This window comes from Pleurodeles waltl, chromosome 1_1 (assembly GCF_031143425.1).
Source record: "Pleurodeles waltl isolate 20211129_DDA chromosome 1_1, aPleWal1.hap1.20221129, whole genome shotgun sequence".
NCBI lineage: Eukaryota > Metazoa > Chordata > Amphibia > Caudata > Salamandridae > Pleurodeles > Pleurodeles waltl.
The window spans coordinates 538,210,474-538,230,299 of record NC_090436.1 but is presented as its reverse complement, the minus strand read 5'-3'; the positions used below and the strand labels follow the sequence as shown (position 1 = coordinate 538,230,299).

General features: G+C 43.9%; 1 protein-coding gene across 3 annotated transcripts in view; it reads left to right on the top strand.

Moving 5' to 3' along the window:
* ERAP1 (endoplasmic reticulum aminopeptidase 1) overlaps positions 1-19,826 on the top strand; it is a 540,616-nt gene that overhangs the window by 253,505 nt on the left and 267,285 nt on the right. For all 3 annotated transcript variants that reach the window (XM_069225890.1, XM_069225880.1, XM_069225900.1), the window contains exons 11-12: positions 1,308-1,465; positions 11,845-11,924. In XM_069225890.1, coding sequence (XP_069081991.1) covers positions 1,308-1,465; positions 11,845-11,924 — 238 coding nt within the window. The remainder of the gene's footprint in view (positions 1-1,307; positions 1,466-11,844; positions 11,925-19,826) is intronic.

Below are 19,826 nucleotides of genomic sequence, written 5' to 3'. Positions count from 1 at the left end.
CAGTGAAATAATGCAGCACAAAAACAAAACCTCAGAAAAAGCAACATAGCACATCACTATCCCAACAAAGTGCAACACTAAAATTATGACTGAAACCCTTGTGACACATTACAACCTCCACAAACCTGACTTCATAATACAGTAGTAAAAGGTGTTTGCACCAAGCACTGCATTGCCTACCACCAAGGACATGAAATGGTACCAGTAAGATGTTTTGTGATCCTACCAATGACTTGGAGAGGGACTTATGAACTGGCAAGTGACTAGAGACTAGAAATACAGATAGACAATGTAACCATTGTACTGTTACAAAGGATCAGGATCACACCCCGATAACTCCTGGTGTCACTAAATATCTATCCAGAGGTATCTGGTAGCTGTTAAAACCGTCTGAGGAACCAGGGCAAAACTGAGAAAAGGTGAATCAGAAAAACAGGATTGACATCATCCTCTAGGTGGATTGATCTCAAGTGATGAAGCTGTCTTTGTCTGTCCAGCATGTGGACTCGTGCAATTTGAGGGGTATGGAACAGCAGGCGTACTGGCGGAGTGAATGGTGGGAACCCCAAGACGGCAGTAGACAGACAACCTGCCAGCTGAGGATCAAGATGTTTAAGGCAGGAAAACACAATAAATCTACATAGTCTGGTCTGCCAATGAAGCACGAGGAAAACCCTAACTGAAAGGAATTAGTTCGGGAGAACATAACAAAGGTGCAATGACGGTTTGTGGTAAAACTACAGCACCTTTGCAACACCTTGCCAGGCATCCGTCCAGTCCTGAAATAGCTGTAAATAGTGACTCTTCTATTAAAATTCCTAAATGCTAGCGTGAGTCAGGAAGTGAGAGTGCGCAGTGAAACTTAGTTGTACAGTTTCCATGAGTCCAATCCCCAGTGACTGTTAGCCAAACTTTCCAGGCTTTCACGACCATGCAAGTGACCTGTAAAGTGTGACCCTTCTTCTTCCAAACAGCCATCCACAAAATGCAATCAGCTTCATTGCCAGTCCTTCAAAGCAGCAGTAAATAATGAAACAAATATGAAAGCTGGTCATTTAAAGAGACAGAACCAAAACCCACTTTTTTCTTACTCTATTTCTTAATGTCTTTTTCTAAGACTTGGAGAAGGCATTCATACACCTAAAGATGCCTGTACAATTAGTACAATTGATTCTTTAGCATTTTTAAATATTTTTCTGCCTCATTTGCTTGTTTATAATTGTTAGAAACTTGATTTCAAGATGTGACACGATATAGAATTTAAAGAAAAGTCTAGTATAGTTCTTACGAAGCTGTTTTTATTTCAGCATTGGACTAAAGGAGACATTCTTGATGTGAAGGCAATGATGAACACGTGGACACTACAGAAAGGCTTTCCACTGATAACTGTTGGGGTGCAAGGGAAGCAAGTTAACTTGCAACAAGAGCATTACCTGAAGGGCTCAGATCCTTCACAGATAACTGGGTAAGAAACATGAAGCAAGGAGATTTTTTGCAGCAAGTATTGTCATATATTGTGGAGGTTATACCTAAGTACATAAATTACTTAATTCTAATAATTTCTAAAAACAAAATGACCAGGGTGAAATTACTGTCTCCTTCAGTTACCCTTCACTTCTATCTTATAACATTTACCACGTAGGATTTCGTAGGAAGTGACTGATTAAGAGCAGCCTGCAGTAGTGTGTGGCAATAGAGTAAACAATTTGAAGCTATGAGGCGAAAGGAATGGAGATTGGTGATATGTGTCATGGCTGGCAGTTATGAATATCTTGTTTTGAATGCACTTAAACGTTCTAGCTCATGTTTATCGAGCTTAATGGGGCCATTTCTCTCCGTGAAGGAGAAGACTTGGGCCCTATAGCCTAGTATACATTTAAGTATCCATTCTGAAGCCTGGTGGTGTGCATGGGCCCAGCCCAGACATTGGGTTCCATTCTCTTTGCTCAATATGATTATATTGCACATTGTGTATGCTCTTAACTAATGTAGAAAAGGTAATTTTCCCTTGTGCTTCATCATATGCGTCCCTTGTCTCTTATATTGCAGGCTTAGATAGGTGTTTGTAAGTGTGTGTGTCTGTATATATATATATATATATATTTATATGGAAATGTGAACTGTAGAGTTTTTGAACACTATTACAGCAGGATTATGAGAACAGCTCTGCAGTACTGAATGTTGACATTAACAGTGCATTATGGGAAATTGATGCTGCTAATATTTACTCACGTGACATGTGATTTAAAAGCACTGGCTTTACACCTGAAACCACTTACCTGTGATCAAGGGTTTTTACCCGATACGCGTCAGGACCTTTGTGAGAGCTGTTATTTTATTCTGAATAAAAGCGCTTGGAAATGACTGGAACTGGGCCTCAGCATTTTGTTTTGGCCCCAGGGACCCCATCCCCTGGGGCATGGCCTAATTTATTTATTTTTTGCCCCTAACCCCCCACCCACCTCCCCCAGGGCTAATCTCGGCCTCAGTGACCTCATCCCCCAGGGCCCAGCCATGTGACCTAGGTGTCCCTCAGGGCACCCAGTCACAATGTTGGGGACTGTGGGTGGAGCCTGAAAGCCCCTACGCTCCCAGCTTGTTCCCCACATCCTGTGGGAGCTAGCATTGCTTTCACAGAGAGGGAGCTGCCTTAGAGAGGGAGTTGTTAAGGCAACTCCGTCTCTGTGAGAACAATGTTTCCTCTGTATTCCTGCCTGCATCTCTGAGGGAAGGGAGACAGAGGAAACCTCTGCGTGCAGCAAGGGGGAGCTGTTTGACAGCTCTCCCTCGCTGCAAGCAGTGTGTTTGCTTTGGCTTGGCTGAACTTTCAAAGCTGCAACCAAGCCACAGCAAACAGCTATGTCCTGGGGGTAGACACCCCAGGACATAGCAGAAGGTATCCCTGGGGGGTGGTGGTCCCTAGGTCTGCGGGGGTCCGAAACAGCCTCCCTTTTCTTTTTTTAACATTTGCCCTGGGGAGGTGGTGTTCCCCGGGGCAGCAGGGGGAGAGGCAGCACAACCCCCGCATACAATCTGAGCAATGCTCTGTGGTGGTGGTGGTCCCCGGGGCTGCAGGGGGAGGGGCACACATCCTTCCACCAGCACACAATTTAAGAAATGCCCAAGGGAGGTGGTGGTCCCAGAGGTGGCCGCACGTCCCTCCCTTCATACAATTTAAGAATAGGCCTGGGGAGGTGATGGCTCCCGGGGCTGCGGGTGTAGGGGAGGCTGCACTGCCCCCCCTTCCCCACATTAAAATGTAAATGCCCCCGGGACCTGGTCCACCCTGGGGACTCACAGAAACAAATGCGGGAGCCCGCGCTTGTGTTTTTATTTTTAAATCCACAAATTTGCGGCAATTTTTTTCTTCTAAAAACACTTTTTACCCTGGGTGAGGGCCCTCTGGGATGCCACCACCAGAGCTAAGGGGTCAGGTGTCTCTTCCCTGGGGCCTTTTCCTTTTTTTCACATTTTTTTGTGGGACTCGGATAAAGCAGAGTCCCAAGATGGCTGACAACACATCCTGGTTTGAAAGGTTGGCAGCAAATCAGAGCTCTGCATTTGCCATGCACAAGCTCTTAATCTTGGCAAAGTCGTTGCTGCCAGAGATATAGAAATTTGTTTCCCCTTTAATATCTCAAAAATTACTGAACGAATTTACACCAACTAAGGGAAAGCGTAATCTACATACCAAAGACTAGCTTGCTTCCAAATTTGGTATAGTTCCGTCCAGTGGTTTGGGCTGTAGTTGTGTCTAAAGATCCTGTAGAAATTAACATGGGAAACACAACTTTTTGACCCCCTTTTTTCTTGGTCTCCGCTTGACGTATCACCCCGAAACTTTCCATGTGTAACAAGAGTCACCAGCACACTTTTTGGGGAAAATTTCATGAAGCTTTGTCAAACGGTGTGTAAGGAAATGCCTCCTTGGCATGGGTACCCCCTGACTTTTTGCCTTTGCTGATGCCAAGTTATGATTTGAAAGTGTGCTGAGGCCTGCTAATCAGGCCCCCGCACCAGTGTTCTTTCCCTAACCTGTAGTTTTGTTTCCACAATTGGCACACCCTGGCATCCAGGTAAGTCCCTTGTAACTGGTACCTCTGGTACCAAGGGCCTTGATGCCAGGGAAGGTCTCTAAGGGCTGCAGCATATGCCACCCTGGGGACCCCTCACTCAGCACAGACACACTGCTTGCCAGCTTGTGTGTGCTAGTGGGGACAAAACGACTAAGTCGACATGGCACTCCCCTCAGGGTGCCATGCCAACCTCACCCTGCCTACAGGTATAGATAAGTCACCCCTCTAGCAGGCCTTACAGCCCTAAGGCAGGGTGCACTACACCATAGGTGAGGGCATAAGTGCATGAGCACTATGCCCCTACAGTGGCCAAGCAAAACCTTAGACATTGTAAGTGCAGGGTAGCCATAAGAGTATATGGTCTGGGAGTCTGTCATGCACGAACTCCACAGCACCATAATGGCTACACTGAAAACTGTGAAGTTTGGTATCAAACTTCTTAGCACAATAAATGCACACTGATGCCAGTGTACATTTTATTGTAACATACACCCCAGAGGGCACCTTAGAGGTGCCCCCTGAAACCTTAACCGACTACCCGTGTAGGGTGACTGGTTTTAGCAGCCTGCCACACACCAGACATGTTGCTGGCCACATGGGGAGAGTGCCTTTGTCACTCTGGCTAGTAACAAAGCCTGTACTGGGTGGAGGTGCTTCTCACCTCCCCCTGCAGGAACTGTAACACCTGGCGGTGAGCCTCAAAGGCTCACCCCCTTTGTTACAGCACCCCAGGGCACTCCAGCTAGTGGAGTTGTCCGCCCCCTCCGGCCACGGCCCCACTTTTGGCGGCAAGGTCGGAGGAGATAATGAGAAAAACAAGGAGGAGTCACTGGCCAGTCAGGACAGCCCCTAAGGTGCCCTGAGCTGAGGTGACTCTGACTTTTAGAAATCCTCCATCTTGCAGATGGAGGATTCCCCCAATAGGGATAGGAATGTGCCCCCCTCCCCTCAAGGAGGAGGCACAAAGAGGGTGTAGCCACCCTCAAGGACAGTAGCCATTGGCTACTGCCCTCCCAGACCTAAACACACCCCTAAATTCAGTATTTAGGGGCTCCCAGAACCTAGCACGAAAGATTCCTACAACCTAAGACGAAGAAGGACTGCTGAGCTGAAAACCTGCAGAGAAGACGGAGACACCAACTGCTTTGGCCCCAGCTCTACCGGCCTGTCTCCCCACTTCTAAAGACACTGCTCCAGCGACGCGTTCCACAGGGTCCAGCGACCTCTGAAGCCTCAGAGGACTACCCTGCATCTAGAAGGACCAGGAACTCCAGAGGACAGCTGCACTGTTCCACAAAGACTGCAACTTTGCAACAAAGAAGCAACTTTGAAACAACACACGTTTCCCGCCGTAAGCGTGAGACTTTGCACTCTGCACCCGACGCCCCCGGCTCGACTTGTGGAGAACAAACACCACAGGGAGGACTACAAGACCGTGAGTAGCCAGAGTTGAGCCCCCACAGCGACGCTTGCAGAGGGAATCCCGAGGCTCCCCCTGACCGCGACTGCCTGCTTCAAAGACCCGACGCCTGGTAAAGACTCTGCATCCCCAGCCCCCAGGACCTGAAGGATCCGACCTCCAGTGCAGGAGCGACCCCCAGGTGGCCCTCTCCCTTGCCCAGGTGGTGGCTACCCCGAGGAGCCCCCCCCTTGCCTGCCTGCATCGCTGAAGAGACCCCTTGGTCTCCCATTGAATCCTATTGCGAACCCGACGCTTGTTTGCACACTGCACCCGGCCGCCCCCCTGCCGCTGAGGGTGTACTTTCTGTGTGGACTTGTGTCCCCCCCGGTGCCCTACAAAACCCCCCTGGTCTGCCCTCCGAAGACGTGGGTACTTACCTGCTGGCAGACTGGAACCGGGGCACCCCCTTCTCCATTGAAGCCTATGCGTTTTGGGCACCACTTTGACCTCTGCACCTGACCGGCCCTGAGCTGCTGGTGAGGTAACTTTGGGGTTGCCCTGAACCCCCAACGGTGGGCTACTTTGGACCCACTCTTGAACCCCGTAGGTGGTTTACTTACCTGCAAAAACTAACAAACACTCACCTTCCCCCGGAACTGTTGAAAATTGCACTGTGTCTAGTTTTAAAATAGCTATATGTCATTTATGTGAAAACTGTATATGCTATTTTTCTAATTCAACGTTCCTTAAGTTCATAATTGAAGTACCTTTCATTTAAAGTATTACTTGTAAATCTTGAACCTGTGGTTCTTAAAATAAACTACGAACATATATTTTTCTATACAAAAAACCTATTGGCCTGGAATTGTCTCTGAGTGTATGTTCCTCATTTATTGCCTCTGTGTGTACCATAAATGCTTAACACTACCCTCTGATAAGCCTACTGCTCGACCATACTACCACAAAATAGAGCATTAGAATTATCTCTTTTTGCCACTATCTTACCTCTAAGGGGAACCCTTGGACTCTGTGCATACTATTCCTTGCTTTGAAATAGTACACGGTGTCAAAGATATAGGCAAGTCAAAAAACTATTTTTCTATGGAAACATGGTCCTAACTATAACAACCTAGTGGTGACTGCCTGCTTAGAGAGGGAAGGAGCCTTCCAAATCTGCAGTAGTTGTGACTAATCAGGAGATCTAGAAGCAGTTTGACCCCAAAATTGTGGGTCTTCAGGAAGGGAGACTGATGAGAGTGACCTAGGTGCCTGAGGCGTGTGGGAGCCATCTCTTCTTACAAGCGGTTGCAAGCTGAAAATGCAACAAGAATCTGTGCCTAAGCAGACAGTGCCACTGCATCAAAGAATAATACCTGAGCTGACTGTGCCGTTCCATTGAGAAACGATGCCTGAGGCAAGTTGCAGCATCAGAGACTGTAACTACTGCAGCCTGCTCTTTGAAGTATTACTTTTTATGTGTATATTAAAGAACTGTTATTTGCTAATGTAAAGCACTGAGATGGATAATCAGTTATTCCACTGCTAATTGATTGATGAATTCAGCGCTTGTGCAGCCCCATACTATTACCTTGAAAGGCCTGTGAATGCTTACTGTTGCTGCCACTGAGAGTCAAGTGTTAAAGGGTTGTGCTTGACCCAGTTTTGTAGATACATATTAGGATGTGCCCTGGGACATCAGAGAGAAACAACCACAGTTGAGGCTCGGTAACCACTGTTAACTCTGTGACCCGTGAGTGCTTTCTGACACCATGGAGTCTACATCTCTGAATGACTTATGAGGCAGTGACAATCATTGTCTTGCCTATCCTGTACAGCTCACTGGGGAAGCCATTATCCCCCAGCTCTTTATTGTAAGGCAGTTCTTTTGAGGACCTCCCAGGTTTCCTAAACAATAATATTGCCATTTTACTGTAGCCTGACATCATTAAAGGGTTTAGGCCAGGGAACGAATTAGGAAGTCCTCTTTTAACTTGTCAACTTAGGTTGATGGAGGTGGACTGAAAAGTTTGGAAAAGGTTTCTTTGTTAAGAGGATAAGCACAAATAATGCCTTTGTCATCATAAATGATTGCAATGCCAAAGTGCTTTTCTCTTTGCTTTAACAGAGCGATGAGGTGTCTAGCCTTCTCTCCCTGTAATGGTAACTTTGTAGTCTAGACGGCACTTTTGCTTGAGAAGTAAAAACAAAGTTGAACTCAAATTCTTCATTTCAAGAACCTGAAACAGGGTTGAAGCAGATACTTTATTACAACACCTAGTTAGACCTTTGATTTCATATTCAAGGACTTCTGTTTTCACCTATTTCCTTTCTGACTAGTGCCAGGTCTCTCATTACTATTCCCCTCAAGGTTCCATTTCCTGGCCCCCATCCTGTCTGGGCTGAAAGAGACTGAGAACCTGACTTATAGTTTAGCGGATACGTTACTCTGCCACAGATGCAGTAGATATCCTGTCCATCTTTATGGAAAAGCCATGGAATATAAAGCATTTCTAATAAGATAGTCAGGATATCCGTCACGTCTGTGGTGGAGTAACCCATCTGCCAAATTAAGTTAGGCTGTTGTGGCAGTTTAGTTTCTGCAAACAGTCTGTATTAAGAACTGTTCATTTTCCATCTCCTGCAGAACGGTGCCAATGTTGAATTCTAGTGGAACTTGGAAGTGGTTAGGAATTCCTCTTTCTAAGATAGAACTGTAATAGATGTCAGGAAGTAATGAGCCAGAAACAAGGAATGTATCAATTGTGGAACAAGACAGATGAACACAAGAAACAAAAATGTTTTCTTTATCTTTTGTTTGAATTGATTGTCAGGGATCCAGTAGGTTATGGTATTCCTTGATGTCCCCAAGTATGGCCCTGTCATTGCACTGAATGTTTTCAAAGTTCCACTTCTGCCCAGATGGTGTCTAAGGCTAGGTTCCAGTCTCCATGTGTGATGATCCATGATAACCCAAATTCCATGCAGAGTCTAGAAAGTGGTAAAAGGAGGCCAGTCTGATGGTGTTTGGGCGACAAAAGCAAAAAGAACAGATGATGAATGGAATGCAGAACAAATCAGACATTCACCCCCTGACACAGGTCTGGGTTTAATCCATAATTCTTTTTGCTCACTACACCACCCAAGTTTGGACCCAGCCATGTGCAAATCAGTCTCAACCCTGCTCCCCATGGGAACAGTCCAGTCCATACTACCAGGCCAGGTCCTCCCTGGACCGGAAACAAGCATGCTGAGACTGGTTTCAGGGTATCACCCTCCATCAGCCAGGGCTAGCTTGAATCTGGTGGTATAAGGAGCACAGGGCCCAGGTTTGGCCATACCCTTCCCACTTAGGACGACAAATGATAAAAGAACAGATGATGGACAGAATGCGGAACAAATCAAACATTCACCCGCAGTCACAGATCTGGATTTAATCCATCAGTTTTTGGCTCGCCATTCCAGTTTGGACACAGCCATATGCAAATCAGTCTTGGCCCTGCTCCCCATGGGAACAGCCAAGCCTGAACTGCCATCCATCATCTGTTCTTTTTGCTCTTGCCACCCTAAGTGGGAAGGGTTTGCCATGGTAAATCACCCCTCTAGCAGGCCTTACAGCCCTAAGGCAGGATGCACTATACCACAGGTGAGGTCATAGCTGGATGATCAATATGCCCCTACAGTGTCTAAGTCCATTCTTAGACACTGTAAGTGCAATGTGGCCATATTACGTATGTGGGCTGGGAGTTTGTTATTACGAACTCCACAGCTCTATGATGGCTTCACTGAAGACTGGGAAGTTTGGTATCACTGATGCCAGTGTTTGGTTTATTGTAAAATGCACATAGAGGGCACTCCAGCTAGGGGAGATGCCTGCCCCCAAGAGCAAGCCCCTATTTTGGCGGCAGGTCCAGTGGGAAATATAGGTAAAACAAGGAGTAGTGACCACTGCAGCTAGGGCCACCCCTAGGGTGTCCAGAGCTGAATTGACCCTTTAATTGCAGAATCCTCCATCTTGTTTTGGAGGAGAGGGACCAATAGGGAGAGGGATGTGCCCCCTCCCCAGAAAGAGTAGGCACTGGAAGGTTGTAGCCACCCTCATGGGCAGTAGCCAATGACCCCTGTAACGCCCCCAAATCTAGTATTTAGGGGCACCCTTGAATGTTGCTAACCAGATTCCTGGTGATCAGAAGAAAGAAAAAGGACTGCAAAGCCGACCCCAGCAGTGAAGACTCCAGATGACAACTGACTTGGCCCCAGCCCTACCAGCCTGTCTGCAGCTTCTAGACTCCTGCTTCAAAAAAGGCGACACATCCTGCAGTGACCTCTACCTGCCCAGAAAAGGATGAAGGACTCCAGAGGACAGCGGCCCTGTCCAGAAGAAACCTTCCAAAAGGACTCCATATCCGCCCTGGATTTGCGAGCCCTGTCCACTCTCCACCCGACGCTCGTAGCCCGGCGTCCAGGTGGCCCACTGGTTCAGAAAAGGTCCCCAGGTGATTCCGACCTCAAGTCCATCCTGGGTTGACCCCCCCCAGCCAACACGACGATGCCTCCAGAGGATCCCCCTGACTGCGAACAGATCCAAAAAAGATTCCTGACACCCAAAGGTACCCCTGCAACTGCAGCCCCCGGGCCTTGGGAAATGCGACCGATGGTCCTGCAATTGTCCAGGGGACCCCCCATCCTTCCTGTCTAGCCTTTGGTTTTCAGGAACCGACCCCCTCGCATTGGGAGCCCAACAGTGTGTTTGCACCCTGCACACGGCCGCCCCTGTAGGGTGTATGTCTGGTGCTGACCTGTGGCCCCCAGACCTGTGTCTTGAAACTGCAGGTACTCACCTGCAATCTGTTTTCTTCTGAGTGCCCCCAGTCCTCATTTGACCTCTGCACCCGGCCGGCCCTGAATTGCTGGTAGTGCACTTTTGGGGTCAACCCAAACTTTGACCTGTGGACATTCTAACCCCCGAAGACTGGGATCGTAAGTCGAGTACTTACCTGTTAATTGTTCTAACACTTTTCCTCCCCTGGCACTGCATACTTGCCTGTATTTTAGACTTCCAGGTTTAGCACTGATAACTGCATTAGCACTCTATCACTTAAAATGTGACTCCAACCTCATTAGGTGGGTGTGGATAACTGTGGTAGATGTGAGTTTGGTTTAAGTGCTAACATAAATCTTTTTGAGTAAATTTAGGTATCCTCCACCCTGGCTTGTCAGACTATGCTCATATAGAGGTAGGATGAGTTTTTCCCACTGTAAAGAGTGGGGAAAAATGGAAGCAATTAGGTTTTCAATTATACCTTAGAGTGATTTGTTTTATGGTTCAATGTGACATACAAAAACACAAATATATGCTAAAGATGATCAACTGTTCTAAAATAATTCCTAGAAACGTTAATAATAGACTAACGTTGTCAGGCGACACAAATTGTGTGCACACCACGTTCTATTGGAATACTGACAGGATTTACAAATATATATGTTCGTAGCTTAAAAGGAATTGAATGGTCCTCCTTGTAACATGTATTTACATAAACCCCAGGTGATAGTACAAGCCACAAGCTTTCTCATTCTGTGATATAACCTTAGGTCTTGATGTTTGAAAAAATTGTCCCTTGATGTTAGCTGCTTGCCTCCAGCTGTTAATTATTTGTGGCATATAAATACTCTCAAGCACCAGACATGTTTTATGTGGAAGAGCATGCACAGGCATCTGTCTAGAGGCAAAGAATGAGAGCTGGTGATCATCTATTATCTAATAAGGTTTATGGCAGTCTTGGTTAATGCATTGTATCAGTATTTACCACAAACTAGTAAATACCTAAAGATGATTCATAGACCCTTTGGTTGTACATTGTACTATTAGTGTGTCCATGCTAAGCTCCACTTATACTGACCTATGTGGCTGTTATGAGTTGCATGTAAATTTGCAGAGGTTATGTGTAGATGTAGGACTTCAGTTCAGTCCCGGGGGTTAGGAATGGGGGATGGAAACTGATTTGGTCACTACAAGCAAGTGCAAAGTACCCCCTCATTTTCACGATCATTTTTTGTCTTTCAGCATATCATGACTCATCTCATTACCGTCCACATTCTTTTCTCTTTCATTGTCCCCTGCTTTTGTTTCCTTCTTTCTAAACTTCTCTCTCTCTCCCACCAAGCACTATTGAATTGCTCTGATTATTTCCATGCACTTGTTTTGCCACATAACTATGAGCTACATAATTATGAACAAAGTGTTTGTATGATAACCATTGACCATTGTATGATTCACCTACTTTCCATTCCTGCACATTCATAATAATTACATTTTGTCAAATAAGTGATTTAATAATAATATTTTATTTTGTTGACTTTTCTTTACAGCTACACATGGCATGTCCCTTTAACTTACACCACAAGCCGATCTAATGTGGTTGAAAGGTTTTTGCTGAAAACCAAAAAAGGTACTTTTTTAGCATAACTGTTTATTCATCTTTTGGGTATAGGATTTTTTTGTGTTCAGGTTACATCATTTTGTACTTTTACTATGGTATGTAGGACATGTGAAGGTTATTTACATACTTAGTTTATAGGCTTAGGTTTAATTAAGTTGGGACATTCTAGTAACTGTTTGGAAAAATTGCTTAATCTATTTGAGTAAAGATCCGGTGGCAGAGCTTTAGAGAAATAGGTGTTTGCTCTTGTTCTGTTATTTTATTATTTCATAAATTTTTAATACAGCTGGTGATCCTTATTAGAAGCCTGAATTACAAGGGTGGTCTGCAGCTTTAGGGGGATGTTTGCCAAAGAGTTTTGTTTTCCTTTTTTATCCCACAGTGTGCAGAAATCTGGTGTTAAAAATATAAAAAAATATCAAGACTCATGCCTGCAATTCCCGTCATTTGTGTATTGGCTACAGGAGGTTTGCTTGGTGAACCCAGGGTTATATGTGGTTGATGAGTGACAGATTCTATTGCAACTGCCTAAGGGATGTGTGTATTTGGCGGAATGTCTGCTTAAACCCCCCCACTATTACTCAGAAGTGGCTCCTCCCTAATGGCGAAAGAGGTTCACCCCACTGGCTCAGAGGCAGCAGCTGAAAAATAAAACATTATTACATTATTGTTTTACTTTTCATCTGCAGGGCTGGGCCTTGGGAGGTGGAGGGGGAGTGGAGTGAGTGCACGTAAGTGTGCATGTCAGTTTGGCCAGCTGTCTTAGGCTGGCCAAACTGACATGCACACTTAGGCTTCTCCAACCCGGCTATCTTGCACAGCCGGGTTGGAAAATCAGCACAGACTCCAATGCAGTGTCTGAGCGGCAGACCAAGCTCCTCAGACCAATCCTGGTGCTGCTCTCATGCTAGGTATATGAATGAGAACTGTTTTATTTTTTACTGATGGGATAAAAAAGCCATCACTTGTCAGGAAACACAGACTAAATTAGTGAAGGAGAGTCAGAAGATTAGAGATGGGCAGTTTTCAGATGAATGTGTTTTAGGAGGAGCATTCAAATGAGAAAAAATGTATGTATTAATTTTTAGTCTTTAATTTGCCCATACCTTTCTTGGCTTTGATTTAGTACTTGTTTTTATTTATTTATCTTGTCAGTGAGTTCCTGGCCCAAGAGCTGAGCATAAGTAAAATGTGTAACAGAAAAGGAATTATCCTTGTAAGCTATCTGGATTGAATCTGGTGTTCATTATCTGAGAAGAGAGGCTTTCTGAGGAGAGAGAATGATCTTCACCACTTTTGACAAATGGATTTTGTCGATATTTTCAACTTTTAATGTTAACTATAATTTAAAAGAGCTAGTAGAGCGGTTCCACGGTAGTAATCCTGTGTTCAGAATAGCGTAGGCCTAGAGAAATGTTCATATTTATTAGTCAAAAATTCTATTACTCAGGTTATTAATTCAGTGTGGAAGCAAATGTGCCTTGAATATGAATCATGTCTCATTTTTGGCATGGAATATTTGTGTATGGAAACCAATGTTAGGGTGCTCTTTGAATGGCTGAATGGTGCTATCACACCATAGAATATATTTTGGATTTTACAGATTATTTTTTTAAATCACATTGCTGAAAGTGCTACAAAAACAGGGAAACATTCTCAGAAATAGTAGACTCTAGTCTTGCCTCTTCCTCAAGGCAGGTATGTTTGCCCCTCTCTGAGATATCACAAACAGGGCTTTATTTCACAGAGGGACACAACATTGCGATGCCGGTTCTGAACAGTTTTGTGGACTTTCTAAAATAGGAGTGGGTCACAGTTTTCCAGTGCAGAGGAGGCAAAATTTTGCTGCTTCTACTGAAAAAGCCCAGCCTCCTCCCAGCCCAGGGACAGAAAGAAGGTATGTGTCCTGGGAACATACTGAGCAGTAGGGCACACAGATGTTAAAGTTTTTCCTCCAGTAAGATAGACCTGAATGATAAAAGGCCCTATGTATTAGACAAAGGGATTTAAAAGTGATCATTTTAGCCACAGGAAGCCAATTTAGCTTATCCAAAGCAAAAGAAGCAAAGGCAGATCTAGGCCACCCAATTGCTAATTTAGCCGCTGTATTTTGGATGCGCTGAAGGTTCCACAGCACACCCAAAGGGACCACTAAAAAAAGGAAGTTACAATAGTGAATACCAAGTAAGAATGGCCATCTGAACCACCATCCTACAAGCATTAGTGTGAAGGAATGGGGTCATTTTTCACAGCGCCTCAACAGGAGAAAGCACCTTGAAGTGAAGTGATTAGTTTCTCTCCAAGAAGGAGCCACGATTCTTTACTGACTCTCCTGGGCTTGGTAGATCCAGCAAAGATGGAGGCCAGAAGGTTGAGGGAATATGTCTGACAGGAGCTCTATAACAGCTTCAAAACTACAGTGTGTTCAATTGCACAAAATGTGACAACTACTGCCATGCGCTGATGCATTAACTTTATTGTTCTACCTGTTATAGTGTACGAAATATGATTTAATTACTATTTGAAAATTAAAACTCGCACATGCGAAATGCAGAGCATTTAAGAAGAATCGTTGCTAAAATAGGTATCCTTTGGAATTAATTGAAGAAAGTAATCACATTACGGGGTGAGGCACCAAATGAAAAAAATTAACACACAAAGGTAGCAAAAGGATAGGCAGTGGAATTCATAAATACCTGAAACAGTGGTCTATTTATATTTATATGGCTACGTTTAATGAACTTGATAAGCAGTATTATATTGTTATGTCCATGGAGAATGCCACATGTGGATGCAAATGACAGATCTGGATTAACTTAAGCAGGCTCTACGGACATTAAGAGCCACAGCTGGAGCTGGCTGCTATGGAGCATCTTTCAGTAGAGCACGTTTTCCTCTGTACTAGTTTATAGGTAATAACATGAATATCCTAATGGGGTGTGTGGGGGTCACTGATACGAAGGTAATGAACCCTCAAGAAGATGCAAGTTTATAGACATTGACAAACGTTCTCAATGGTTTTCCACACCCAATTTCCTTCACTAATCATGTAACAAAGGATAGTTTAATTGTTCACCTGCAGGAAGAAACATCTAACTAACCCCTTAATCCATGGGCTTAATTTATAGATGTTTCTCCAACAGGAAAATTATTAAAGGCACAGAAAATCAATGTTTGCTCTGCTTATGCCCGTTGATACCTCTTCTGCAAATTGTTGTCTTTGTAAGAATAAAGAAGGACAATGCACGGACATCTACTTTCTGATTTTTTGTGTTGTATTATTTAGAGATTGTTATTTGATTCTAAATCAAAAAATCATTTGTCTAATTAAAATAGCGTTTGGCCCCTGCTGAATCAGAGTGAAATGAAGATGAGAAGATAGAACCCCCATTAGAACATTGGAAGTTGGCAGCTCCATTGAAAACAATGGAGTGCTGCGGGCTTTTACTGGCCGGTAAAAGCCCGCAGCGCCAACATTCCAATGGGCTTTGTTCACAGCAGCAGCTGTGAACAAAGCCTCATGGAGCCCGAGGGGATTCTAATCCCCTCAGGCTCCGTGAGCAATTTGTTTTTTTTAAGAGAACATTCTGCCCTGAGTGGCAGAATGTTCTAATAGCCTTAGAACCCGCCGTAGCGGGCTCTACCGGCTATTAAAGGCCCTTTCCCTTGTTAATTGCCCTCACCTTCGGCTCGGGCATTTAACTCGGGAGCGGGCCTTTAATAGCCGGTAGAGCCCGCTACGGCGGGTTCTAAGGCTATATTAACGCACCGTTGCAATTTTCCCTTACTAGAACTGAAGTGATAAATCTTCACTAACACTTCACCTGTAAAGACTCTCTTTATAATGTGTAAAAACTCATTGAATCAGAACTTCTCCAGCGCACATTATGTATTTCTCAGAAATGTACCTTGTCTTTACAGGTCTCTTGGATTAGATGTGCTTTAGAAATGCATAGGTGTTTTTGTTTGTGAGAGGTTTTTGAGGGGAGCTTCTTGGATGATGCCTTGAGTGAGGAAGGCATTGACAATAGTTGCAAGGGGTGAGGGAGCATCCCCAAAGAGAGCATTTATGAAGGAAAAGAGTAAGACACCATCTTCATAAGAAGTGGCTTTGCGGGCACGGAGTATATTTACAATATTTGCAAGATATAGTACTTTTGAGGACTATCCATTGTGGAATTCTATGGAAGAAGGTGGGTATAAGAAATAATCGTAATCGTAATAATAGTGTTGTCGATCTGCTTCCAAATCCTCTCTATTATTTTGAATGCCGAAGAGGTTGATAGCATTGTACTTTTCTGCAGAGTGAGGAATGCATTGGTCAGGCAGGGGGTTGATACAATGCTTGATTGTGTTAAAGTGTTCTGCTTCTGTGAGTGGCTTTATTGACCGTATTGGTATAGTTAGTATGTAATAGTTTTATTGGTGATGTTGGTATTGTAACGTGCTTTGACCAATATGATGTGCACTCTGTATATTGTATAGGTGACCATCATGATCTTCTGCTTTTTCTGTTTTTTTTCTCCATTTTCTTTCCTGCCTGAAAATGGATCATTTATTGTCAGCAAGGTCTTGGAACTACCACAGTGCTGAAGGTTTTGGCCTATAATTGCATGATTTAATTGGGACTTGATGTTTAAGTAGTTTTCCAAAAAAGTGTTGAAGATGTTGGGAAGGGTGTGTTGAAGCTGGAGTCAATAGGATGAGAGATAAGTTCAAGCGTTAGATTGTCTTGTGAGAAGTCTTTAAAAAATATGAAAATGTGATCTTATCTTTTGTGTTGCTGGTAGGTTGCGGGACAGGGGCATGGGAATGACAAATTGTTCACTTTAGTCCAGGGGCATGGGTGGTGTGCACTTTAATTTTGATGATGTTAAGAAGACAAGGTCAAGGTTGTGGTCAATGGAGTGTGTTGGTAATGTGGTATACTGTGACATTTTGAATTTGTTGATGAGGTTAAAGCATTCAAGTCTTTGAGGTCACCCAGGAGGGTGGTGTGGGCATATCAGGTGAACATGGTGGTGAGTAGATTTAAGAATTCATCCATCGTGTTCTTATTCTCCCTGGGAGGTGCTGGAAAAATGTGCTCTGGGTTGCAGAGAGTGGGAAATGGCATGTCAACAGCTCCATGGAATTGAGTGTTACTTGCTTGTCTAGGATGCAGGAAGTACTATGGAGGGACTTGCAACAAAGGTTGGGACCAAAACATAAGTGGTGACCTGAGAACGTATCAAAGCCAGGTGTGGAGTAGCAATTGGCTATTATAGAAGGGACTGATTGTACGAAAAAGAGACCTGCTGTTACACTATGGATCGTGGAGACAAGCTGATGTGTAATGCAACATGACAGTGAGGTGTGGCTGTGCTCAGTTTCCCCAAGCCAGATGTACAATCATAACCCCGTCACACAATGGATTGGCATCTTGTCAAGTCTTAGTGCATTGGGAATTAGCTTACTGAGGCACCATGGCATTGCTGGTTTGGTGTTGCTGGTCCACATCTGTATGCCTATTTTGAAATTGCTCCTCTGTCAGCTGGAGAATGGCCTAGTAGACAGTTGTGGCACGGAATAAGTAGGTTTTGATCCATTTTTGTTAAGTTTCTTGTTATTCTGTTTAGTGAGTGGGACGAGGTTAAGAGCTTGAGCTGCAGTGCCTTTGGGTTCTTGGTAATAGAGGCAGATTGTCACCGAGCATTTAAAATCATATTTAACTGCGTCATTCTCACACTGAATCCAGCAGGTACCCTGCTTACTTATAATTTGCTCACAACATACTGTTTAATTTCCTTGTGTAAGGGTGACTGAGCCGCTCTCAGACTTGAGTAAGCCTGAAGTGCACATACAAATAACTAGTCTGCAGAATCGTTCTTTTGTGTATTCAGTGAGATCTGGGTGATGGAAATGGCTTTCTGTTAGCGTGAATTGCCTTGTCAGCTAGATTATTAATTATACTTGAGAATTGATTTATTGCCTCCTTCCTCACTAAAATACAGGCATGGATGCCGCAAATGAAATTCAGGTAATCGCTACGAAAGGAGAGTAACCCCTCAGTACCGAAGAGGCAGGCTTTTGAAAACCATACCACATGTTTATTCCCATCTACTCAACAAATATTTTATGATCTGCAGCGAGTATCTTCCTTCACTCAATGTGATATATGCTGATTATTGCAAATAACACTTTTATAGTTTTACAAAGACAATAGTCATTCATTTACAAACTACATAATAACTTATTAAAACATTTACTTTGAATCACGCATCATAAGTGTATACATATTAAAAATGTCTTAGCAGTTCAGTTCTAACACTTCACATCTTCGCATGCAAATTCATTGTAACTCATACAGTCAATATTTTCGAATAAATGTGATGGAAAATAGAAGACTCTTGATGGAGCGTTTTGGTGGAATCGCTTGTCTGTCCCACTTCCTTCAAGACATACATTGTGCATACATAAATTCCAGTTCATTCACTGTAACAAGCAAAAGTATAATTGTAATATCTAGCGACTCATATCTTCTACTTAGTTCTACTAAATTTTCGCTTATGGTTCTCATATTTTTCTCATTACTAATTATCCTTTGATTAAAAGAGCACCCGCTCACCCCAGCCAGTGCCCTTCTGTACTGAGGGTTCCATCATTTTCATAGTAAACTCACCCAACTCTCATAATTTTTATAATTGTTATTATAATTTACCATCCGTGGGTCCTTGTAGACTTTCCTCAGTGAGCCATGTTTTGTACCCCAGACTTACCTTTTCTTATCTTCTTTATTTTTACAATGGCACATATTTTACCATATGTCAGACTATATTTATTTCACAACTCCCCATTATCTCTAAAACATACATGCTGAGTATAGATGTTGTCTCACTCTGTGTGTATAATTTGGGATTCACTAGTCATTCTCATTACTGCACTCTCTGTTCTAGCAGACAAGAATAATTAAATACATTTTTCATTTCATATATTTCTGTCTATGAGTGGTTGAATATCCATAGTTATATATTGCTACACTGCAGGGCAGATTTTTCTTGCCAAAACGTTATTGTGGAGCTCTTAAATCTTTCAAAACGTTTAAAGCTTTGATGGGCTGATGTTTTTACGGTGAATTGCCCTTTTCTTAAACGTTTTTGAAATGTTTTAATGCGTAATTGCACTTCCTGAAATGTTTTATTAATCCTAATTTGTTGAAATTTTTAACCGGGGCGGTGTGTAAAGGAGGGAGGGCAGGGCATTTCCAACCATAGTGTGGTCACTGTGGCAAACGAGGGATGATGGGACCCCACCTACCAACGTTCTAGTGGCTAGACTCCGTGTGGCATATAATGGCGGTTTGGGCGTAGGCGCTCAGGTGGTAGCGCTGCAAGGCAGATTTTTCTTGTCAAAACATTATTGTGGATCTTTTAAATCTTTTATGTTTTATGCTGAATTGCACTTCCTGAAATGCTGCAGTTCCTGAAATGTTTTATGAATCCTAATTTGTTGGATTGTGTAAAGGAGGGAGAGCGGGCATTTCTATTCATAGAGTGGGTACTCTGCAAACGAGGGAGGACAGGACTCCAGCTACCATAGAGCTCCTGAAAGGTCGGCGTTCTAGTGGCTAGACGGGTATGGCATGTCATTGTGGCTGGGGTATGGGCGTGCCACTGGCACAGCAAAGGCAAGCCCGTCTGCACCCATCCACTCCTGAACAGGCCCTGCCCAACTGACCTCAGAGCTGGTAAGATATTCAGGACAACAACTTATTTCGCTCAGGCATTCACCTGGGATTAAGTCATGTACACCCATTGATCTAGACAAGGTTGAAGTCCTTTGCCCTTCCTAGAGGTTCTCATTGACAGCCCTGGAGGGACCCTGTGAGATTTCCTCACATATTTTAACTAGGAGGAACAGTTGGAAGATGGG